This window comes from Natrix helvetica (assembly GCF_964273705.1).
Source record: "Natrix helvetica genome assembly, chromosome: 6".
In the NCBI taxonomy this organism is placed as follows: Eukaryota; Metazoa; Chordata; class Lepidosauria; order Squamata; family Natricidae; genus Natrix; species Natrix helvetica.
The window spans coordinates 37,351,000-37,376,737 of record NC_138553.1 but is presented as its reverse complement, the minus strand read 5'-3'; the positions used below and the strand labels follow the sequence as shown (position 1 = coordinate 37,376,737).

At 35.9% G+C, this 25,738-nt stretch overlaps 2 protein-coding genes across 7 annotated transcripts in view; both read right to left on the bottom strand.

The window, feature by feature from the left end:
* Positions 1 to 4,790, bottom strand: part of CEP83 (centrosomal protein 83) — a 38,591-nt gene extending 33,801 nt beyond the window's left edge. For 2 of the 3 annotated variants that reach the window (XR_014175776.1, XM_081958273.1), the window contains exons 1-3: positions 4,559 to 4,675; positions 1,337 to 1,600; positions 432 to 582 (exon numbers count right to left, since the gene is read on the bottom strand). Coding sequence is in view for 2 of the 3 variants with exons in the window: in XM_081958273.1 (XP_081814399.1) it covers positions 432 to 582; positions 1,337 to 1,488 (303 nt within the window). In the remaining variant the exon portion in view is untranslated. Of the gene's footprint in view, positions 1 to 431; positions 583 to 1,336; positions 1,601 to 4,558 lie in introns of all 3 variants that reach the window. The other variant, XM_081958274.1, reaches the window with a different exon arrangement.
* Positions 4,791 to 10,261: 5,471 nt separating this feature from the next.
* The window catches only part of TMCC3 (transmembrane and coiled-coil domain family 3), a 120,759-nt gene continuing 105,282 nt past the window's right edge, over positions 10,262 to 25,738 (bottom strand). For 3 of the 4 annotated variants that reach the window (XM_081957706.1, XM_081957708.1, XM_081957707.1), the window contains exons 2-4: positions 19,063 to 19,979; positions 18,171 to 18,306; positions 10,262 to 17,526 (exon numbers count right to left, since the gene is read on the bottom strand). In XM_081957706.1, the coding sequence (XP_081813832.1) occupies positions 17,224 to 17,526; positions 18,171 to 18,306; positions 19,063 to 19,979 (1,356 nt within the window). In that variant the 3' untranslated portion in view covers positions 10,262 to 17,223. The remainder of the gene's footprint in view (positions 17,527 to 18,170; positions 18,307 to 19,062; positions 19,980 to 25,738) is intronic. The other variant, XR_014175737.1, reaches the window with a different exon arrangement.

The window sequence follows — 25,738 nt, the reverse complement described above, 5'->3', positions numbered from 1 at the left end:
GATAAAATGAAAACAGGAAGAAGAAGAATCGCTGCAAACTCTAACAACCCCTGCTCTAGGCCCTTCGTTTGTTCCCCATATTGGCTGAAAAATACTCATGGTATTTCTTTATGACACACTGCAATAGTAAAATACTTTAATTCTTTAAAAAATGAAAGTACTTCTATTAATCCAAAGAAAGTCTAAATATTCTACTGCAGCAGCAGTCTTTCTTGATGCTGGCAAATGGTTTGAAATGGCCAAAAATAATATGAAAATCTTACATTTAATTGAAAAAAGTAACCTTCCACCTGATTAGCCATAGCAGTTCTTGACATACCAGTCCACTTAACAAAAATAGTCACTGATGAAAACTTGCTAACTATAAATTATCATGCTTATGGGTTATGATATTAAACAATATACCAGAAAACTTGGAAATATTGTCTTACCTGTAATTTTAATTCCTCTGCTTCTCTAGTTTTATCTAATAATTCTCCTCTAAGTTCAGCAAGTAGCAACTGAAATTTGTCATGGACAGTTTGCTTTTCATGTAACAGTTGTTTCAACTCACTTTGTGATTTGGTATATTCATCAAGTAGCCTGCAAAAAGAAGCATAAAATTTTAAATCATGCAACAAATATGTGCATGAAGGAGGTACCTGTTGCTACTTTTTAGCAACAAGTACCACCTTGGTATTGCTACTTTTTAGCCCTTTCAGGGACTTCTGTACATGCATACATACACAAACACAAACACACACACACACACACACACACACACATGATACTTTATCAAGGACAACTGGCAAAGCTAAGCAGTACTCACTTTGCTTCACCAGTTACCCCAGAAATGTCCTTCACATACACCCAGAAAAATTTAGGGGATCATAAAGGCAGCTAAGTAGCTGTTTTATGCTTTGTAATGTGCATAAAGAGGAGACTTTTACCAAAGGTTTTGAAAAAGACTAATCATCCATAACTTGCAGCAAATATAACAAAAGAAGAGAAATAGAATAAAATTAGGCATAACCGTTCAAATATTATGAAGTTAATAGACTATGTCAACTAAATATTTTTTAAAACTAAAATATTTTAATAAGGCTTAAAATAGTAAAAGTGCTTTTCTCCAAAGTAAACTCAAGACCAAGAAACTAAAATCTATTTTACCCAAGGTAATAGCATTAGAATTGCTTCTTGCAGCCACTTGTTCTGTGGGCAAACTGTTCTTGTGTTATAGCTTATCATACAAATTCAACTTTTTAAACCACATTACTATAAAAAGTTCATGAAAGAATAGCTTTGATATATTCAATCTATTGCAATCAATACATTTTTATTAAAGTAAATGTGATACCTAGTATGTTCTGCTTTTAACGTTTGATAATTTGTTTTATGATGTTCACACCGCATCCTTTCATCAATTAACAGTTTTTGCACTTCTACTTGTGAACTGACAAGATCACCACTCCCTCCCACTGGAAAGAGGATATTTGGCAAAGCATCCATTTTGACTGAATACTAATGAGATGACAATCAGGTAAAAATGCTGTCAGTGCAAGACTATCTCCGTCATAGAGACTGCTTTCTCTCATAAGGATATCCCCAGAGATCAAATTATCTGTACAAACAAAAAAGCACCCAATTAATAGTTAGTACATACATCATGATTTAAAAAAACCCTTTCTTAAATACATGTTGCAAAACTTCATTTACCACCAAACAACAGACGTTCATAAAGAATCTATATTCATGTATTATAATTCAATTCAAAGTAAACCAAATATGCTAAACTGTGAACAATATATTCACCATTATCTGAACTTTTTTTACAAGAGTATTGGCTGTCCCTATGGGTGTAAAAGAGCTATTCCTGAGGGATGCTGTGAACTTTGCATGAAAGCCAATCAAGTTGACCATGTCCTTTGATGAGAATGTATCTGGTTTAACTATAAACTCCGCTATTATAACATCTGAATCCCTTCTATTCTTGCTAAAATATCCTATTGATATGAGGGCTAAACCTAAAAGTAACAAAGTATACAGAGTACAGTAGGCCATATTATACCCTTTCAGGATTTAAAATTATCTTAAGGAAGAAATACATATCTTTAAAAGGTAAAATCTCAAACTTTGAAATAGAACAGGACTTTTTGGGGGGTGATTTTTTAAAATTGTAAAACATTTTGCATTTTCATCCTTATAATACCTTTCTACCCTGAATTGTGTAACACTGCTACCTATAAATTGTATGAAATATATGGAGTTTCAACTGAATATTAGGGACATTAAAAATAGAGCTTCCATAATAAATAAGTAGAGAAGCTTGCTGCATGACTTTAAGTTGGTCACTCTTTCTTAACTAAACTTACTTCTCAAGATAGCATGTGAGAAAAATTATAGTGAGTACTTTGCATATTGACTTGAGTTCCTGGGAAAAGATCCGATACTAATTTAACTACTAAATATAAATACCAAATATATGAAAACTACAATGGTACTTCGATGTTCGAATGCTTCAAAACTCATTGAATTTGGGACTTGACAAATTTTGAAGTGAAAATATTGTCCCAGTATTCATAGTTTCTTTGATATTTGGTGTGGTGCAAAAGGAAGAAGGGGGACAGCCACAGAAGGCGGATAGGAAGTCGCCCATGCTGGGAAGGTCATTGACATAGGAAAAAGGTTAATCAAAAAGTTCCTCCCAGCCAAAACAAAGGGTCATGTGGTAAGTCACCTGGTTTATTTTGGCACTCATTATCTTTAGCATTCAGGATGTTTCCTGAAACCAATTAACATCAAGTACTGAGGTACACTGTACACAGTAATAATATGTAGGAAGCTACCTATTTAAACATTTTACTTATGATATAATGATCAAATTTAGTTTTATTTGTAAACTTTTTAAAATTGTATATTAATTATTAAACATATGATTTAGTAAGAAAAAATAAAATTATTTAGATTTGACTGACATCTTGTGGGATTTTGTAAAAATACTTAGAAATAAAAATAAAACAATTTCTCTAGTCTAAAATATGGGTAATTTATTTTCCATTGTGACACAATCCATTACAGTTGGGGTTGTACAATGAAACTTCACTGAATTAAACAATATTATAGGCAGAACCAAAAGTAGATGAGGATACCTATTCCTTTCTTTCACTTTTGAATACCTCTTCCTTTTCATACAAACTATTGAAATATACTCAACTGGATTGCTTAATAAAGTACAATTCATTGGATTTGTACACAATTCTAAACTGTGTATTATGGATTACCAAAAATGACTACCTTAATAAGAATACACTAAAGAAATCACAGTACAGGTGCCCAAATTGTGGGTCGCACCTAATTCAGGTTTTGATTGCAATTTAGGGGGAGGATTTTTTTTAAAAAAAAGCTGAACAAGCTTGTCCTGGGAGCTTCTGCAAAGTAGGCTTTGAGAGCTTGTGCCAAGTCTAAAGTGAAATTTGAGAGTTTCTAATTCTGTTTTTCTTAAGACAATTTACCAATCCCAGTTGCAGTCCGAGAATATTGTTGCCTTACTCTGTTAATGAAGTCTGCCTTTTTGATCCATTATTTTAAAATGGAAAGTTTTTGTGATACTAACAGCAAAGCTAAAGTTGCGATAAAAGCAAGCTTATGTCAAGAAGCTATGGTGAAAGTTATAGATCTTTTAAGAAGTGTTTTTTTTATTCCTTGTCCTGTTCTAATTCTGATGAAATTGTTTGTTTTATTCATGAGAATAAAAGAGTGAATACAAAACACTGAGCACTTTATAGGGTTTGTCTTAATGAATGTACAAAAACCTCTGTTTCGGGACTCAAAAAACAGCAATTTCAAAACAAGCATCAAGGTGGCTTTAACATGGAAAATTGAGAGTGATTTTAGGTAACATATTTTGGGAACAATTATCAGTATAAATCTATTCTTTATATGATGTTCTTATTATCCCTATCAACCTAACCAAGGATAGCAGCAGATGTTTGCAGAATTTTGTTTTACATACAAAAGTAAGTAGCTGAGTGTGACAATACAAGGTTTTCCTCCTAAACTTCAGGTGATGAAAGATCCTGTCACATTAAATCTTATCCAGCACAATCTCATAAGCAGCTGCTCAGATATAAACCCCAGTAATTCCCACCTCCACCCAATAAGCATGCAAAGGCCTGGAGTCTGTTTTAGGATATCAATTCTTGTGGAGATTTCCGCACAGTTGAGATAGATGTCTTACATCATATTTCCCTTACATCATAGTTCCTCAACTCCCCAACATTCAAGTGATTATCAGGTAAAAGACCACACCCGATAGTATCCCCCCCCCCATCGCTCAGCAAAAGAAAGCGTCATTTCTGAAGTATCAACATTATAAATTCGAGAGTTTCCAGCCAAGGAAAGAGAGTATTTAGTAGGCTGGGGAAGGCTGTCGCAGACTTAACGCCAAAGCGTATGAGTTCATTAAAAACAACCCTGTACACTACGAAATTCTGCAATAAAGTGACATTGGAAGAAGAAAACCGCGGGTCTCCAAATGTCCTAACCCTACCGGCCCCTTTTCGCCTTCTCCCTCACCTACCAGTTCAGAGCAGGCATCGGGTGCCTGCTCGGCTGTTTAAAAATGGCGCCTCGGGACTATTGCCCCGCCCCTTTGCTTTTATTTGAGACCTCTCGGGACCCGTATGCACTTTTTACCTTTCCATTTTACAAACTGCAGGTCGGACCCCTCATCTGTTTAGGTCTTCGTCGCTAAGCACCACGGGAACGCGGAAAAGGGATCGCCGCGTTGGAATGGGAATCGAAGCGCGAGGTGACGCGGGAAGATAAGGGGCGGGGCTAGTTGCTGCCTTTCTAGCGTTGAGCCAATCATGTTGTCGCCGAGGTGGTAAAGAAACGGCATTTGGAATCCGCGTTCTGGTGTTAATTTCCTTGATTAGGTGCTGTGTGCACAGTACTCCTATTGAGCGCGTGAAAGACGCTCGCTATCTCAAGCCGTCTCTCGAAATACACATAGCTAAGTCCCATCCATCAATGTGTCCATTGACTTCCCCCTTCTACTTTCCTCAGTGTCCTAAGCATAACTCCCCCCTCACCTGTCACCACATGTGCTGAGTTTCTGCTTATTCATCTTCCCCTCAAGGAAGCTGCCAACTTTAATTGACTGCAGTCCGAGTTACTCGTAATATTTGTCTCTAAAATTATCTAATTTTAAATATATATAACTCGAAGTATCTGAAGGAGTTTTTCCCCTCTTTTTCAACTTGCATAAGTCATTTGCCTTTAGGATTCTGATTTTTGTTATAGAAATTCTTCATTATCTTGTCTACAGAAAATGTGACATCGCTCTTCTATTTGGGATGAATCTCTAATTCTCTAGCACTGTGACAATCTTACCTTCTTGAAACCAAGGAAACAAAATGACTGCTTTTATCTCTTTGTCATCCACATTATGGTCACTAAGCATTGCAGAAATTCTATTGACTCAATATTTAACTTTGACAGTAAACATTTATTTTGCTATTTTCATGATTAATTAACAGTTTTATTTCAGACAAAATTTCTCAAACTGATAACGAAGCATTCTGTAAAAATCCCACTGTTTAGTGCAGCGATGGCGAACCTTTTTTGGCTCGCGTGCCACAAGTGGGGGGAGCGCAGGGGGGGTCGTGTGCAGGCGTGCTGCACCCATAATGCAATGCGCAACCCCCCCAGTGTGCATGCGCGCACAACAGGCGCAACCCCCCTTTTTACATGCTTTTTTCGCCCTCCCCAGGCTCCAGAGGCTTTATAGGAGCCTGGGGAGGGCGAAAAGAGCTTCCCACGCCCCCCCCCGGAGGCCCTCCGGAGGCTTCAGGGACCGTCCGGAGGCTTCCCTGATGCATTCGGAGCACTCAAAACGACCCTCCGAGCAAACCGGAAGCCTCTGGAGCCTGGAGAGGGCGAAAAATGGCTTTAAAAAAGGGTGAAATCAGCTGGCCAGCATGCGCATGTGTGCTGGCCAGCTGACAGGGCAGCACCTCATGTGCCCTGATAAATGGCTCTGCGTGCCACCTGTGGCACGCGTGCCATATGTTCGCCATCACTGGTTTAGTGGAACCTGCAGTCAGATGAGAATGCATAGGACTACATTGCTGTAGCAGCCATGGATGAGAGGTAGCTGAAGAATAGGCATCTCCTGCAATTTTTTTAAATAAGGAAATTACAGTTCAGCAAGTTTATTTAAGAATAAATGTAAATAAGTTTAGGTTGCTTACCGGATGCATATTAGGTCCTCTATGCATATTTTGTAGTTGAATTTGAAATCTTCAAATGATTTGCTGAGAGTCAAAAAATATATGCTACCAATTCAAAAATATAAAATGGTCATATAAATGTGGAATGGGGAAAATACATGTTTTATAAACCTATCAAAAATGGCTAGTGCTGCAAAAAAAGTTTTGATTGTCTAGCCTTTGCTGTGGTTGAAAGATTAATTTGATTTATCATTTCATGATAAATTCTAGACATTACACACTGCAATTTCTTGACGAGAAATAGTTTGTAACCTGAAATATTTTAAACTGTTACGCTTGTTGGCTGAAATACTGTTAAAAATGAAAAATTAAGCAAATAATTGTCTGAAAGTCACTCCTCATAACATTTCTAGACTACCATCATGATTAGAGTAAGAATATATGCCAGTGGTGGGTTCCTACCGGTTCGGGCGAACTGGTAGTGGTTTGGCGGCCTGAGTCGCTGGAACCGGCATGCCTCCAAACCAGTTTTTTGCTGCGCAGAACAATTTTTATTACAATCGGCCATGAGCGAACCAGCAGTAGCGACTGCTGGAACTCACCCATATTAACCCGCTTCTCAGTGAGAATCCTAATTGTTTGATTTGACAGTGGCCTTTTAGCTGTGAAAAAAATTACACATTTTGCTTAATATTGCTACATAACATCATCATCATCATCATCATCATTATTATTATTATTATTGGTCATCCCAGACTGCCAGATGTTCAGACTAAATTTGGCATTTTTGTCTACCAACTGAGTCCTTACCAAGGACCTTGGATAGGCAGATGTGGATGTTTGATGGAGTTACAGATATCGTCACAGGATGGAAGCTGTTCCCAGTAAAACCGCCTTGTGCAATTGACTGATTGAGAATTTGTCAATGCCAAAGTAGTGCTCCAGTTGTTTTGGGATTGCACACGAGGCATCTATTACTACTGGTACTACCCTTGCTTGCCTTTGCCACAGTCATTCTATTTCTATTTGTAGGTCTTTGTATTTTGTTATGAGCTCCAATTCTTTATCTTCTATTCTACTGTCTCCAGGCACTGCCACTATCCAGCCTTTTTTGACTTTCTTATTGACAAATTGTTAATTGCATTGAATTCTAAAGTCCCAGATCAATTTAACTTCTTAATTTTCTCTGACTCTATGATCCCATCAGTTCTTGCTTGCAGGCAAATGATATTTCTTGCAGATCTTCCAACCTTTGTTGCTACTTTGTCATGCCACTGCTTATAGTCTGTCTGTGCGATCTTGCAGCAGCTTGCCAGGTGATCCACTGTTTCCTCAGGTTCTTTGCATAGGCGGCACTTACTGTCTATTGCCGTCTTCTCAATTCTGGCTTTGTATGCATTTGTCCTTAAGGCTTGGTCTTCTACATCCAGAATTAGTCCCTCAGTCTCTTTCTTCAACTTTCCTGGTCTTAGCCATTGCCAGGTATTATTATTATCTGATTTCCCTGCTATTTTTCTTTAACGTATTGTCCATGTAGTGCTTTGTCTTCCCATGCCTCCATTCTGTTGTTCATTTGGTCTTTCTTATAGGCCAGTTTGGTCTCTCCAATAGTCAGTAAACCTTCCTTCCAGTAAACTGTCAGTGCATCTTCATCATTGTCCTTCAGATATTCTTCCAAAGCTATTTCTTCTTCTTCAACCATCTGATGTACTTGCAACATTCCATGTCCACGTATTTGCCTTAGTAAGTAGAGTTTGTCAGTGTCACTGTGAGGATGAAGGGCATGCATCATTGTCATTATTTTTCTGTCTTCCTTTCCATTGCTTTTAGTTCTGCTTGATCCAGTCATTATTCCTGTGTATCTAATGACTGGAACTCCCCAGGTGTTAATTGCTTTGATGATATTTCCTCCATTGAGTTTGGATTTTAAGATCTTCTTTACTCTTTTAATGTATTTACTTGATGCATTATTATTATCATCATCATCATCATCATCATTGTTCAGGTTATGCGTTCTCACCCCTTTGTTAAACATCATATCACTTATTAGCCATGTATCATTATAACCTTGCTTTAGCATCAGTTACTGGACAAATCAAGAAGTTCTTTTAGGATTCATGAGTATTAACCATACCTAAGGAACATGGGCAATGCTTATATATGTTTATTTGCTATGAAATTTGAAGGTCAGATAGAAGCACAAGGGAAATATTTTAAGGCATTCAAGGCAGTGAACAATACTGCAACCAGTCCATTGTTGCAAACAACCTTCCAGATGGTCTATGCTTAAGCTCCCAAAAGTGCAAGTGTTTCTGACTGCCTTTTATATCTTAAAACTCATTGTATTCTGACTAAATGCTTGTTCTTGGGCCACGTGCCAAGAACATCCTTTTCTGAATATGCCAGGGTCTTTGCAGGTATACTTATTAGGGAATAGACTAGTGCTAAGTGCAATATTCATTTATACTACTTTGTATCAATTTTTCCACACTGAAATAAATCAAAGTGCAAATAGTTGTGGATAGAGGAACAGGCTACTTTTAATCTATTCATGGGAGGTAAAATATCTGGCACATCTCTATAACTCTTCATTCAATGTACTGCAATAAAGATACAGATCTCAGGCTTTGTGACCCATTTTACATTTGCCTGTCATGCCAACAGAATATTTGTAAATACCAACATCCTCCCATCCTGGAGAAATCAATTGGATCTAGTGATTACATCTCCTCTAATCTGGGGAAGGGGGAAGGGTAAGTAACTTTGCATTTCCTATAAGGGGATATGAAGCAGCTTTCATTGCTGTTCTAATCTTCATCTGACTGAATAAATTATTCCACAAATAATTAAAACAATTGTAATAAAGAAAAGGTTTACATGAAAATATATTTACATATACCAAACTATTTTGTGTTCACGTTGAATAGTTCAGTAGGTATTTTAAATAAACAATACCAACTACATTTAAAAACTTTATTTAAAAATAAAAGTCAGTGTGTCCTTGAGGCAATTTTAATCTCCTATGAAATTTGTAGAACACAATAAAGAATAGTAGCATGTTTATATGTTTGCAGTGCTCCACAAAACAAACATGGCATGATTCTATGTTACATATACAGTGACAAAATGTCAGTTCAGTGCAAAGGGATTCAGTAGATTTTTAAACATTTATAATGATGCCCAGTTGTCATTATCTTACAAAGGAAAGATAAGGAGGAAAAAGGCTGCCTGAGGTACAATTTAATCCATGAAATATAGATAATAAATTAAAATCTACAAAATAGTTCAACAGTTCAATCATTCACCATGCAAATAGTATGTGCACTGCCTTCAAAATTCCTATCATGAGATAGTTCTATAAATGTTTCAGTAGTCTGTTATGTTATTAAAATGAATTGTCTTTATTCAATGCAAAAATTGCAACACACTACCAGTTTAGCTTTATATTGCACATTTTCATTCTATAATCAATTTCATTAACATGATGCAATAGAATCTATAGTACAAATAATTCTTACCATGAAGACTTTCTTTTCTCAGAAGGAACTAAACAATAAAATATGCATATAGAACTTAAATCCTTGATGCTTATTGTCAAAACTGTATGTTACTGTGTTCAATAGTGAAGCAGCCTTCACTGATGATTTGAGGAAGTAAAACATACAATTCCATAAATGAGATAAAATTTGAGAATAAAAATATAAACATACTGTAATGGAAATTAAAATAATCCAATATATGAGAGGCTGGCAAACAGATTACATGTTTTCAAAAAATAATATGCTTAAGAGTCCTCATCAAATGTAAAAAAAAAGAGTTTTGAACCCTCAATAAAATATTATATTCTTTTAAGTTCTGCCAAATCATTTTGGATTAGCAGAAATAAAACCTACAACAGTTTTATCATTTTGGGTTTCAGCTGAAACAAAATATGCAGAGATCGCAGAGTGTTTTTACAGAGCAATAGTACACGGCTATTACTTATTGTCCGTACTCTTACTCTGGCACTCATTTTCCCACAATTTTTCTTCCCTCCCTCCCTCCCTCCCTCAGCCATCACCAATGTCCCAGCATGGCATAATCCAAAAATTTGAAATTTGAAAAACAAATTTCAAGATTGTTCCTCAGTTGATTTTATCAAAACAGCTAATCTTGGTTTTTTTATTAGTACCTCTCCCAAAAATTTGGAATTGGTTGTTAACTGCTGTCTGGACAGTGTATATACAAATGTGCAATTACTGCAAGAAATGACCTCCCTTGTTCACTGGCAATTTAAGGTAGAAGTGAAAAAGAAAAAGATTGGGCAGTAATTTCAATGAATTTTTCCTGAAGATTTATGAGGCACCTTCTTAAGTTTTTAAAGAAGACTTTGAAGATATGCTTCAGTTAGCTTAAATTGTACTGTTGAATTGATTATTACTTGTGCACATGGCTCTGTTGCATCACACCATTGGCTATTATTGTTGCTGTTTAATTACTATGTTTTATCTTATTATTTTCACTCCTTGGAAAGATTTTATTAATAAAAATAGTCTACAAATACTTTGGTGTATGGTGTGTGTCTGTGCGTGTAGTTTTGAAATTAAATGTTGACTTGACTTGACCTAAGCCAATATAATATGCATCACTGCCAAGCAGAGAGAACCTGATTAACAAAGCAGGATGGGATGTGACCTAAGAAGATTGAGGATTGAGAGGCAAAAATACTTAGGATTAACTGTTATTCAAAGTGCTTTTTTTACTAATTTATTTCTTTATTATACAATTTAACAAACTAATTTAATGCTATCTGTTAGCTCGAGGATTATCAATTTTGTAGGATGCCTGTGTTAAAATTGCACATTATACTTTTTGAATATTTTAATATTAATTCTATTATTTGCATTTTCTGTTCATTATCACACATATATGCAGAGAAACAGCATTATTTGGTATAATTTTTATTTACCAGGCCCAGTCTTTCCAACATTGCCACTTCATTTGTTTGATGCACATTTGTAGGAAATGTTGAGAATCAGAACTTTACACAATCATACAAATTCTGAGGAGCACTTTTGATTTTAGACAATTTTATCTTTCTTCTGCTTCCAATCTCCCACTTACAATCTTACTTGAGTTTCTGCTCTCCATTTTTTTCTGAAACACCTGAATTGCAATTTGTAACCCAGGAAACAGATTTTCCTTGATCCCAATAATTGTTTTCAAGTTTTTTATTTGCTGCATTCCCTTCTGTCAGATTCAAATGTTAAAGGTTTTTAGATTTGATATATTGTCAACATCTTCCCAGTTGGTAACCTCAGAATTCATACAGCCTCACTAAGTGAACTGAAGTGAGCTCTGACAGATGCAGCTAACTAAGGCAATTTCACTGGGCCCTACACATAGAGGTTGCTCCAGAAGAAGGGGTATTGTTTGTATCAGTTGTTTGCTATCTATTTCCAGAAGCTATGTGTGACTAATAATCTTAAAATAAAAGACCACTCTTCCAGATAAAATATATACCGTATTTTTCAGCGTGTAAGACGCTCTGGAGTATAAGATGCACCTTAGTTTTTGGGGAGGAAAAAAAGAAGAAAAAAAATTCTGTCTCTGCCTACCAGCATCCATGGTATTCAGCTGACACATGGTAACAAGGTCAGCCAATGAATAGGCATAGCAACTAAATCAGCCAATGAGGGCTATTTGAACTCTGAAATTTGCCGTGTGAGCAAGAAGGAGACAGGAAGGAGCCTGGCTTAGCCAAGAACTGAAAGTGAAACTGCTTGTGTTTTGCTTGTATTTACTGCTACTTTGGAAAACCTGCTTTTGGTAATGTATTGTATATTATTCTTATTATTATTTTGAACCCCGCTGAATCAGTTACTGTGCTTTCTGAATGTGATTGCTGCTGCAAACCCTGACCAGCCAGGTCAGCTTTAGCACTTATTGCAGCATGATTCAACACAGCTGAATGGCAGGTGGATCGGACTGCCAAAATACCCCCAATCAGCTGTTCCAGGCTGCAGGGATTGCCACAGACCATCGCTGCCTCTATGCCTCATGTTTGTGGCTTCTGGTGAGGGTGGGTGGGGCTACATTCAGTGTATAAAATACACCCAAATTTTCACTCTCTTTTTTTTTGGGGGGGGGGGAAGGTGCGTCTTATACTCTGAAAAATACGGTATATAACAACAAAATCAAAAAAACTTTTTTTTTTAAAAAAATGAAGTAATATGTCATCACTTGCAAATCTCACTTTCAGTAATAATATATCCCCCTTTTGTGCAAGACAGAATAACTGAAATGTTTGCCATAGTCCTAAAGACCAGAGGAAAACAGCTGGCCAAAACTTTACCAAAGGACATTCTAAAGGTTGAGAGCAGAAATACTTCTTGCCTTCTCAGGTAGATGAAGGAAATTGTTCCTAATTGATCTGGTCAGATGGGCAAATAAATACAAGAGAAGGGGATCTGCCTTCTAAATCTAGTATTTAAATGATCATAGTTTATTTTTCATTCAAGGTATCTAAAACAATAGTTATGATGGTGAATTATTCCAGGAGTCAAGATTTCCCATACATTCCCAATTGCTTGACTCTTCAAACAGCACAAAAGAAAAAAAAAAGTTAATGTAGGCGGAAAAAATGTAGGAAGCATTCAAATGAATATTCTGGTTCTTGTCTTCAGTCTAAAAGACCCTTAAGATAGGAACTGTAAGGACATTGATATGTTAGGACTTGATGTTTGGATACTTCATTTAACCCAACTTCAGGAAAACCTGTGCTGTTATGTCTATAAGCAATCTGACAAAGTTTATGGATGGAGTTTATTTGTAGCAAAGTGACCTGGTTGCAAACCATCTTGAATGCTTTTAGCATGCTGCTTTTAGCATGTTCATGCTACATTCAATTACATCATTATTTAGTTCTTAAGTTAGTCGATGATTTCTTTGAAGCAGCAGTCATTTAATTAAGCAAGCTACATTTGACACAGGAATATTGGTAGTGTGGCATATGTCTACATGGTGTTAAAATTTAAAGTGAGTGTTTTCTGGTTAGAAAATTGCAACTAACTATTTTTGAAATGAAGTGAGAACCAAAAATATACAAGAAGTTTTCTTGAATATCTAAGATTCAAGAAAACAGAGATATCTCTGATGTGGTGTCTGACAATCTCTAGGTTAACACTTTTTAATCATACACACAAACAAGTGAATAGAATTACATTTTTACAGTTGTGCACTTTCTGTGGCTTCAAGCACTGCTGCAAAAACTCAATTTCAAGCGTAAGAACATGAATATTCCTAAGTGAAACAGAGGATGGCTTTTAGCAAAAGAACTTGGAGAACTCTACTATAAAGCAGCAAGAAACAGACAAAAGCATAACATTGTTTTCCTCAAAAAATGAAAAGCAGAGCTAGTAAGAAGTGAATCCATGTATTCTATATATTTAAATAGGCAAATGTAAACAAGAGATCGTCATTCACAGCAATGGGTCATGTATTAAGAAATATATATATATCACTGTATCCTGAGAGATAGTAGCCTAAGATGTTTTCTTGCCTTCCTACATCTCATGAATAGAAACTAGCAGCAATTGAATCATGTCTCAACATTGGTGCCCAAATAATATTTTCCATTATGCTTAACTGGTTTATAACTCAAGACAGGCTGCATGATATATAAACAGTGTCTTCCCAGAGAGAGGAAGAGGCAAGATATTCAGCCCGAAGTAATCCATTATTCTGTCCAACAATTCAAAGTATTGAACTAGAGTCAGAAAGAGACTTTATAAAAGAATAATCAGTAGTTTTAGAAAAATAGTTTCAAAGTTTTAAAAGAGCAAATTGCTTTTTGCAGATAGAAGAATTCAAATATTTCTGAACATGGAGTTTAGTTGTTGGCTTAGAATTTGGAACAATCTTATTATGAATTTTTATGAGAGAGAATGCTGATGTCAATGAAAGGGAGGAATTCAGAAATAACTTCATTAATATGAGCTGAAAAAAAATAAAGCCAACTTTCAGCTTTGGTATAGAGCAGTGTTTCCCAACCTTGGCAACCTGAAGATGTCCAGACTTCAACTCCAGAATTCTGGGAGTTGAAGTCCGGACATCTTCATTTTGCCAAGGTTGGGAAACACTGGTATAGAGTTAGAATAGATGATCTCCAAGGCCCATCTAACTAAAATTCTATGATTTGCACAAAACTATAGAATAAACTATAGAATCACATGATCTGTTTCAATTACTAGATTAAAATTTGTTCAAACATAAATTTTTAATAGGAATTATATGCTCCCAATATATGTAAGAGAGAAATAATCAAATGTAATAAAAAAACTAGATTTTTTAAATTTTATTTTACTAATTTGAGACCTGTAAAAATAGGTTATGGACTTACAGTGTGAATCCTCTTAATTTCCCCCTTTTAAGGTATTCTGGATTCTTTAATGTTCTATGCAAAGTATGGTATTCATCTAGTAAGAATCACTGGAGGGAAAGAAAGTATTATATTAAGAATAGATTATAAGGTATGATATTTATGCCAATTATGGGAAGGTTGATCAGAATTTCATAGGACTAATTAGTTAAATGCAGATAGCTTTAAAACAATGCCTCTTGTATTTACCAGATTACTAGTAATTGTTTACAGGATTCAGTTTGATCAACTTAACATTGGTCTGCCTGATACAGTGAAGGGCTTTCATTTTTACTGTTGAGACCAGTTCTACTTTAAAAAATTAAATTGCACATATCATTTATAAACCATTTTTATAGTGCAAGCATTATCACTATTTACATATTGTACAATACCACTGCACATACTTAAACATGATTTGGAGAGGTTGCTTCATTTTTGGAGCATTTCTTTAAAGTAGTCATATGTTTTTGACTTCTTAAAACAGCTTTGACTATTTTTCAAGTTTATGTGAAGCCTAAAAAAAGATGTGGATGCTTTAAAGAGAGCTGTGCTCATGTGCATTTTGAAACAACACATCCAAATTTCAAAAGATGAAAAACCATATTGGACAATGCTGTTATCATAATAGCATCCATATCATTATATTCATGAAACACAGTAGAAACACAACTCAAGAGAAAATGTGTGAAAGGATTACAGTGCATGTCTTAAGGTCTCAACCAAGTCAATTTACAAGAAGGTGCTAAAAATAAAATACATGCTTCAAAACAAGGAACATAATCACACTATTCCATCTCCCATCTTTTCACTTCCCAACCAGTTCTATTCAAGAAGATTATACAAGAGTACTCTTAGATGACGTCTTGATTCAATACCAACTTCACAGTGATTACGGTGTTAAATAAATAAACTGTAGGTTGAAACACAGTAATTTGAGAATACTGCACCAATGTTATGCAGATTGGTACAAAAGCAGTATTGCTCAGTATCATAGAGAATGACAGATAGCTGAATAAGGAAGCTAAAGGGAGGGTGGAAAAGAGAAGGGAAAGATAGTAACTAGACATAAAAATGAGGCCTAAGAGGTCCCACAGTTTGAGGTAGAAGGGGGACTCACTGCTTTAGTCATTGATTCTTTCTTTCCCTGGAGAAAGCACCATATCAACGATTTCTAGTTAGAAGGCCAGCTGCTTATCTTATATGCAGTTTGCTGATTCTAACAGTAGTGGAAGATTATACAAGAGTATTCTTAGATGTGGCATTTACCAATTGTACAGGCAGGTGCCATTACCATTTCTGAATCAATGGTGATGCATATAGGGAGGCTATCCAAGCATCCAACTAGCTTAGAGCGGCATGTTCTTTATTTCTGATGAAGTAGATACTCCAGATTATTGGGGCATGGAAGAGTAGGGAGGAGAGAAACAATGTAATGGTACATGGGAAAGACCTTAGAAGACCAGATGAAGAGATGCTGCCTTGGGAATGATCAGATAAGAGAAAGTATAGCCCACAGTAGTACTGTGGGAAGAGCAAAGGGACTCTGTTTAAGTTCCCGGACTTTAGAAGTGACAGCAGGATAATTTGCTAGATTCTGTTAATGTGGCTTTACAATAAAATAGAATTACTGTATCTGGTTATGTTTTCTGTCTAGTCACCTGGTAAGGCTAACAGACAGTGGCTGAATGGTTTGGCCTCGATTTACTCTTCTTGGTGCTATGTTTTGAAACTATCGAACAACATTGTCTTGTTTCATTAGTTTTGTTTGTTCCTTGTTATTAATGTGTATATTTGTGCTCTATTGAGAATGATTCTATCTCCTCCAGTGACTGTTAGAAGATGAACAGTTTTTCTTATCTTTTTGCATTTATGATAAATGAGGTGTCTGGTAGGCTACAGAAATTTTCCTGTAAAATAAAGAATACCATTTTTGGATTAACAAAAGAATCAAGTGCTTGATTTCATTCGTAGTAGAGAAATCATCTTTAAGATCATGAACTAAAATCATAGTGGAGTAACTAATTTGAAAGGTAAAATAAATTTTAAATAGTTAATATACCTTATGTTGATTGGATAAAAAGGGATACAAATAACAGAAGATAATTCACATCAGCACAGTTCCCACCACAGAAATATTGATCATCAGGGAACCTGGGAAATTTGTCTAGCATTTTCTAAGACACAGATATCTTAATTTACTATTTAGAAATATACTACAAGAAAAATACTTTAGCTAAGGATAGGACATTGTAAATTTACATTTAATAAAATGTAATTAATTATTTCTTCTATTTTTTTTCACTTGAAACTTATTTAATTAATATCTTTAATTCAGAATTTGGCTGAAATCTGGGATGTACAAAAATTGGTTGGATTAAGGCAAAAAGATGTATACATGTCATCTACTTCATATCAGATTCATGTCATTCCTTATGCAATGATTGCTAAGATAAAAGCATTGGCAGGAGTTTTCGGTCTTACAAGCTTATGCCTAGGTGGGGGGGGGGGAAAGTCTTCACCTAATCTGTTTGCTTAGATTACAAGATTTGGTAGCTTGTTTAGATGTCCAAAATATTATTTTTTAAAAGGAAAGTCTTCATACCTGTGTTTTCATCTTGGTACAATTATCTGTTCTATGGCACAGATAATGTGATCCCAATTTTTGCATAAAATTGCAAGAAGAGTTACTGCAAAAAACGTGCAAATAATATGGAAACGGCTTTTCATCATAGGAGCTATAAACTTTGCTATGGTGGAGACACATACAAGGATAACAGTCATGAAGGCCAAGACTACATTTATGCTTTTTCCTAGTAGGACTTTGGCATTAACCGTTTCTGATTGCAATGCTTGCTGTTCTTGCTGGTGGAGCTCCAATTTAGAAACCCGTGTCTGGCAAGATTCCAAAGCTTCCTATTGGCAGAAAACAGGAAGGGAACACAGGGGAACAAAATGTTAAGAAACTTATATACAAAATAGATTTCCATTCCTATCTGATCAGTTCAAGAAGAAATTCAGCCTACTGTAGTCTACTGGAAAATGACCCTAAGAATTCCCAGCTCCATTATACCATTGGAGACATTGATATAACTCTTAAAGTTTACTCTCATTTTGTGTAAATGATTTAAAATATACCTTGACAATAATAAACATTCAAACATTTCTATTCCCTAGGAAGATATAAAAAGTGATGGCTTTTCCTTTTCACTTTCTCTGAATATATTGGTCATGAAAAGTTGAGTCAACTTTTTAACTCTCACACTAAATTTCAAAAGAAATTATCATACTTCTTGAGAGAAAAAACACCATTCTTTAATTATAAGAACAAGGCATGTGACATTTTACATACGCTTTCCAGCTTAATTTGTTAATGACTTATGTTTACAACTATTTTTTTCAGAGTAATTAATTTTTAAAAGTTTTAACAACCGATTTATTTTACTTTGCAACAAATTAACCTTTTTTAACTTTCTGAAAATTAATTTTCTGGATGGTAATATGCAGAAGGGCTCTTTACAAATAGGAAACAATATTATTTAATTTTAAAAAGCTGATACCTGAACATCACGTGACCGTTCATAAGCCTGATATGCTACTTTTTCTTCAATACTGGCCAGTTCTTGTTTCAAATAGGCTGTTTCATGTTGATGGAGGTCTGTTAAATCATTTAGCTGGTCTTCTAAGCGCTCATATCTTCATACAAATTTCAACAACAAAAAGATTTATTGAAGTTACTTTTGGTATAGTTTATCTATGTATAACTTAAAATATCATTTGTGGGCTTTTTAAAAATCATAACAACCAGCCTTTTCATGAAGTGAGAATAAGCTGTCTTACGCAGAAGCTAGATATTTTAGACTTTTTAAAAATCAAATTGTTGATTATTTAAATTTATATAGTCACCCATCTCAAATGCATAACTCTGGGTGACTTAAAACAATTTAAAACACTACAAAAGAACAAAATATAATCTTAAAAGAAAACCATATAAAATCATATGACACAATTCACAGCCAAGATATGTAAAACAGTAAACATTCAAAATAACCACTGCATAGGCTGTATGGCACATCTAGATCACCAGGCCTGGGGGCAATGTCACATCTTTAAACTTTACAAAAGGCCAATGGAGTCGAGGCAATGTGATCTCCCAGGGGGATGATATGCCAAAGGGTGAGTGAGCTCCATGAAAGTACAGGCTCTCTTCCTAGGCCCTGCCAGATAACATTCTCTAACAGATGGGACCTGAAGCGTATCTTGCCTACCAGTTCTAATGGGATGGGTAGATGTAAGCAGGGAAGGCAGTCCTTCAAATAACCTGGTCCCATGACATGAAGGACTTCATAGATCATCACCGATATCTTGAACTGAAACCAGAAGCATAATGGCAGCCAACCACCAATAGAGCAGCAGTGCACAATTGTAATATAATAACATATAATTGTATACCTGAATCTTTCCTCTTGCAAGGTCTGAGAAATAAAGCCAAAATCTCTTTTGAACTGTACTTTTAAATTCTGAATATCTTCTGATAATTGGGATTGTGCTTCCTTTATTTCCCTCAGTTCTTCCAAGAATATGGAAAGTTTTCCATGGTTGTCCAACGTATTTGCCCCACCTTGACCAAAGGATTGGTTTCCATTACTGTCTATGGAGCCTGATGTTCCACTTGAGCATTCATCATCACTGGTGTATTTTGGCTTGGCTACTATGGTGGCACTACCACCATATGCCCTAGAAGTAGTTTCTGGTCTGAAGTCATCTAAGCTACTCTTCAAATGAGCAATGTTGTCAGCACTACCAAACTTATTCCGAATCAGATTTGCAAACTCCCTGGATTTGTTGAAAACAAACACTGGAGGTGTCAACGAGACTCCCGGAACCCCTGTTTTGCTGCTTTCATTGGCCTGGCTGGTAGCACGAGCTTTTCCATGTGCATCTTTTAAAGAATGTTGGATTTCCTTTAGGCTGTCTTTGGAAGTATCTCTGGTGCTTTTGGAGAAACTGTTCTGTTCTATTTCTTTTAGTTTTCTGTGATATTGTTCCAACTTTTTTTGCAGCTGGGCTATGGAATGGGCAGACTTCTGATTCTTCTTTTCAAAAACTTGTTTAATTCGTCCAGCTTGTTGTTTGTCTGCACTGTTCACCAGTTTCAAGTACTCGGCCACATTCCCATCTCGAGCTGTTTGTTCTATTTTTATTTGTTCAGTAACTTTCAGAATTTTTTGTTTCAGACTATCTGCATTGAGTTTTACTTTTTGAAATTCAAATATACCATCAGGTACATCAAAATTCAGATTAGTGTCTGAACCTCCCCGGCGAATATTAAGTGGCAAACTGAGTGTATTCACATCATGTCTTTCCACCTAAGAAAAGATCAAATTAAAAAAAACAGTAAGGATTTTGTGAAGTGTTATACATACAGTTTTAAGTCATTGTAATCAGAAACTATTCAGAAAGTTATCAGAATTTATTATCATAATTGTCATGAGAAATAGAAAAATTGCTGCAGAAATACACTGAGAAAACAGTGTTCTGTTCTTTCCATTAGGCTAAACACAATAAATAATAAAACACAAGTAATAATACAAAGTTATATGATTTTACTTCACAATTATAAATAATTTTAAACCTAAACTATGCTACATTCCTAAATGTATTCACTTTCATTCAGAAGTTAAAATAATGTAACTGTTCTGCAGATAAAAGTTCCATGGGTTGTTTTATTTGCTACACAAATTGTTTATTTTTATTTATGTATTCAATTTCTATAGCCACCCATCCCAAACAATGGCTCAGGGCAATTTATAGACAGTAATTTTTTAAAATGGTAAAAGAGTTAAACACAGTTAACTTTTTAAAAACTATATATAATAACTACTCTGGTAAGTTTCTTGAGTCTCTAAACAAAACCAAAATATTTTTATTGATCCAATCATCAAATCAGGCGTCAGTTGTTTATTTGTTTGTTTTTCACTTAGTTCTAAATTAGTGGCTAAATTGTCAATTCAGCCGTTTGATCTGTTTCTTTCTTGGTATCCTCAGTATCTACCAGCCCATTACAATTGATTATCATTTTCCACTTTCACAGTAAAAAAAAAGTAGCTGAAATACATTTAGCAAAGCCAGAACAAACTCTTCTATATATTAGCATATCAAATTGCACTGAACCTGAGGAGCATGATCCCTTGATACAATAAAAGTAATGTGTCTAAGTCAGTGGTGGGATTCAAATTTTTTTTTACTACCAGCTTTGTGGGTGTGGCTTGGTGGGCGTGGCATGGCTTGGTGGGTGTGGCTTGATGGGCATAGCAGGGCAAGGATACTGTAAAACCTCCATTCCTACCCCTCTCCAGGGGAAGGATACTGTAAAATCTCCATTTCCTCCCGATCAGCTGGGACTCGGGAGGCAGAGAATAGATGGGGACAGGGCCAGTCAGAGGTGGTATTTATCGGTTCTCTGAACTACTCAAAATTTCCACTATCGGTTCTCCAGAACTGGTCAGAACCTGCTGAATACCACCTCTGGTCTAAGTTTAGTGATGTCCTTAAATCTACAATTTCTTTTTTGATTGTACTATGTTTGTGCATATGTCTTAGCACAGTGATGGCGAACCTTTTTTGGCTTGTGTGCCATAAGCGGGGGGACTGCAGGGGGGTCGTGCAAGGGCCTTGATTTAAATTTGATCACATGCACACTCTTCTAAGCTTTTTATCATAAAATGTCTGATAGACAAAACTGAGAAACATCTTATGTATGACTCATCTCCTAAAGAAATTGAAACATCCTGAGTTAGTGTAAACTTAGAGTAATATTATGTACTAAGTGATTTATGTTTATACAAAATATAATCTAACAGTAGTACCAAGGGCAAGTTGCATAAGCTTCAGATCTGACTACAATCTCATTTTCATGGTGTAAAAATGTGTATAAATATTATGCATAATCATATGCAGAGCGTACCCTGATTCTCTTGTGATGTGAATAAAAATGAAACCTCTCTTTTCTACAATGATGTACTCATATTAATACAAAAGCCATCTGGGAAAACAAGCAAAGTACATTTGTGTTGGGTGAAATACAATTATGTATTTTTGGAGCACAACATTTAGGACAGGTCTCCAACTGCCGGTCCGCAGCCCATTACCAGGGCATGGTATATCAGAATAAGGCCAGGTGAGTGGTGCCCATGCCAACCTGTTGTTTCTGCAAGTTGAGCTGCATGCTTGCACACTGGCCTAATGTTTGTGCAAGGGCTGCATGTGCATGCACACCGGCTTGCTGCTCACAAAGCCCAGTTTCCCTCTCCTCACAGCTGAGCCACTAAGGTTGGGGACTGCTACTGGCCTGGCTGTGGAGGGGAGGGTAGAGGGGAACTGGGCCACATGCAAGTGCCCACCAGCTCACCTCTCGCACAAGTTGAGCTGTGCTCACATGTTCCAGTCTGCCAGTTGCACAACCCAATTCTGAATATGCCACGGCCTGGGGGTGATTCGTGACCTGGGGGGTTGGGGACCCTGACATAGTATAAAACCATGGTCTCATTATTTGCCTGAGTTTTAAAAAGGTTTTTTTTAAAAAAAACCAAGTATGTAAATAAATTAAAAAGATAAAATATATACAGCAAGTAAAAAGAAGCTGATAGTAAAAGCAAAATCATATTTAGAAGAAAAAAATGAGAAAAAATATTGAAATGGTTTTCTAAACACCTGGAAGAACAAAAGATTAAATTGACATCAAATACTGTCATGTAGCTACTCATTTCACAGAGCTCTGTTAATTTTAGGTAATAATGATGGTAGTATGTAGATGTCTATCCCATATCTACTTTATTTATACTTGGCCTCTATTCTTTTACCTTCTCTCTGCTGTTATTGATTAATATACTGATTATTGTGGTTTGAATGATCTGTTTAATATTGTAATTTGCTTTAGAAATGTCCAATCAGAAGTAACTAAAAGATTATGAAATAAACTAAAACAAAATGAAGCTGATTTGCAACAAAACAAAACAAAACCACACTGTATTACAATCTATTGAAAAACATATTGTTCAAAAGAAATACTAAAGATATATTTACTTTTACGAGTCGTAAACGTACATTTATTCTAACTTGTTTGGCTGTTTGACTTGTTTTGGCGTCAGTTTATTACATTCAGAGTAAAACATTATTTCACTGAAATTAAACTCAATTCACTTAATCAAGATTCAACTACAGCTGAAACTCAAAAAATTAGAATATCGTGCAAAAGTTCATTTATTTCAGTAATGCAACTTAAAAGGTGAAACTAATATATGAGATAGACTCATTACATGCAAAGCAAGATAGTTCAAGCTGTGATTTGTCATAATTGTGATGATTATGGCTTACAGCTCATGAAAACCCCAAATCCACAATCTCAGAAAATTAGAATATTACATGCAATCAATAAAACAAGGATTGTACATAGAACAATATCGGACCTCTGAAAAGTATAAGCATGCATATGTACTCAGTACTTGGTTTGGGCCCCTTTTGCAGCAATTACTGCCTCAATGTGGCGTGGCATGGAAGCTATCAGCCTGTGGCACTGCTGAAGTGTTATGGAAGACCAGGATGCTTCAATAGCGGCCTTCAGCTCTTCTGCATTGTTCGGTCTCATGTCTCTCATCTTTCTCTTGGCAATGCCCCATAGATTCTCTATGGGGTTCAGGTCAGGCGGGTTTGCTGGCCAATCAAGCACAGTAATCCCACGGTCATTGAACCAAGTTTTGGTGCTTTTGGCAGTGTGGGCAGGTGCCAAGTCCTGCTGGAAAATGAAGTCAGCATCCCCATAAAGCTTGTCTGTGGAAGAAAGCATGAAGTACTCCAAAATCTCTTGGTAGACGGCTGCGTTGACCCTGGACTTAATGAAGCACAGTGGACCAACACCAGCAGATGACATGGCTCCCCAAATCAACACAGACTGTGGAAACTTCACACTGGGCTTCAAGCATCTTGCAGTGTGGGCCTCTCCATTCTTCCTCCATACTCTGGGTCCTTGGTTTCCAAATGAGATGCAAAAGTTGCTCTCATCAGAAAAGAGGACTTTGGACCACTGAGCAACAGACCAGGTCTGTTTTTCTTTAGCCCAGGTAAGACGCTTCTGACGTTTGTTGTTCAGGAGCGGCTTAACAAGAGGAATATGACATTTAAAGCCCATGTCCAGGATCCATCTGTGTATGGTGACTCTTGATGCACTGACTCCAGCCTCAGTCCACTCCTCGTGAAAGTCCCCAACACTTTTGAATGGCCTTTTCCTGACAATCCTCTCCAGGCTGCGGTCATCCCTGCTGCTTGTGCACCTTTTTCTTCCACACTTTTCCCTTCCACATAACTTTCTATTAATGTGCTTTGATACAGCACTTTGGGAACATCCAATTTATTTGCAATTACCTTTTGAGGCTTTCCCTCCTTATGGAGGGTGTCAATGATGGTTTTCTGCACAACTGTCAGGTCAGCAGTCTTTCCCATGATTGTGATTCCTACTGAACCAGACTGAGAGACCATTTAAAGGATCAGGGACCCTTTGCAGGTGATTAGTTGATTAGAGTAGGACAATTTGAGCCTAGAATATTGCACCTTTTCACAATATTCTAATTTTCTGAGATTGTGGATTTGGGGTTTTCATGAGCTGTAAGCCATAATCATCACAATTATGACAAATCACTGTTTGAACTATCTTGCTTTGCATGTAATGAGTTTATCTCATATATTTGTTTCACCTTTTAAGTTGCATTACTGAAATAAATGAACTTTTGCACAATATTCTAATTTTTCGAGTTTCACCTGTATGTCCTCTTCTCCAATGTTTATCTATTAGCTGCTTAGTGATATCATATGACATAAAATAGTCTTTTTTAGATAGTAACTTGCATCATTTTAATTTCCTTTTCTTCTTAAAAAAATGGAATCAGCAAAAATAGTTTAAAACTTTCTCCTCATAGGGTATTCCCAATTATAAAAATAATTACACATGTAGCTGCACAGTGAAACAAAATACAAAAGAATGAAATGCTTCAAATACCATTATTTGATCCTAAATTCTTTAATACGAATACGAATAATAAATAAATAAATAAATAAAATAATGCATAAAGCCATCCACAGGCAATATACAAATTAGTCACTTCTTTATTATTAGCACCCTCCTTAGCATTTCTAGTACATAAATAAAAAGAATTCTCCAAAGGTAAATTTTGAGTATACAAGAGAATAAAGGAATGTGTCAAAAAATGGAAGTAATTAAAATGTGCCCAATATGTGCATTAATTAAAGGGGCATCAGCACAAAAACTACAATCCTCTACCATAAATCTTAAAATTTTATTCTACATTCTCTGCTGTTAAGATCTAATATCCAAATAATATTCACTAAATTTTAACACAAGTGTGATAGTCACAATGTATTATTTTATATTTACTGATTGAAGCAAAACAATTTACCTAGAGTAAACGCTACAGTATGTGCACAGCAAATATAGTGCATTTATTGAATATCCTGGGCTGCAGTGTCTCATTTTAATATGCTGGAGCTCAACAAAAATAAGCACAATCTTTTTCAGTGGTAATGCTTGCTGTGATGAAATGCATCTTTAGAGAACTGCAAAGGGAAGCAACACATACAATTTGTGTCCCCATTCAACTGTGAACTAATTAGATAGAATAAGAAACAGCTCCAGATGTGGTTTAATAGGCTCATGAGCACAGTCTCTGGCTAATATTTTTGCTACTTACAAAATAAATAAGGCATTGGAGAAATATCTTTAAACATTATGTTGGCTTTCTACCGTATAATAATAGCACCTAATATCAGAGGTGCTATTATTGTTCTACACATTTTACATTTCTGAGCTCATATATGCCTTTGAGATTCTTCCTATTGTAGGATATTTGTGCTCTCACTGCAGAGTGCTAGAGGAGCTGTTGCATTGCAGTTGCCATTAGGATATCTACAGTCTTCTTACAGGGACGTGCGGTCAGGGGAGGCAAGGGAGGCAGAGCCTCACCTCTCTTCATGAAATAATAGTATATAATATTATATATACTATATATATATATAATATTATAATATTATATCGCATCCTCCCACATACATCCCTGCG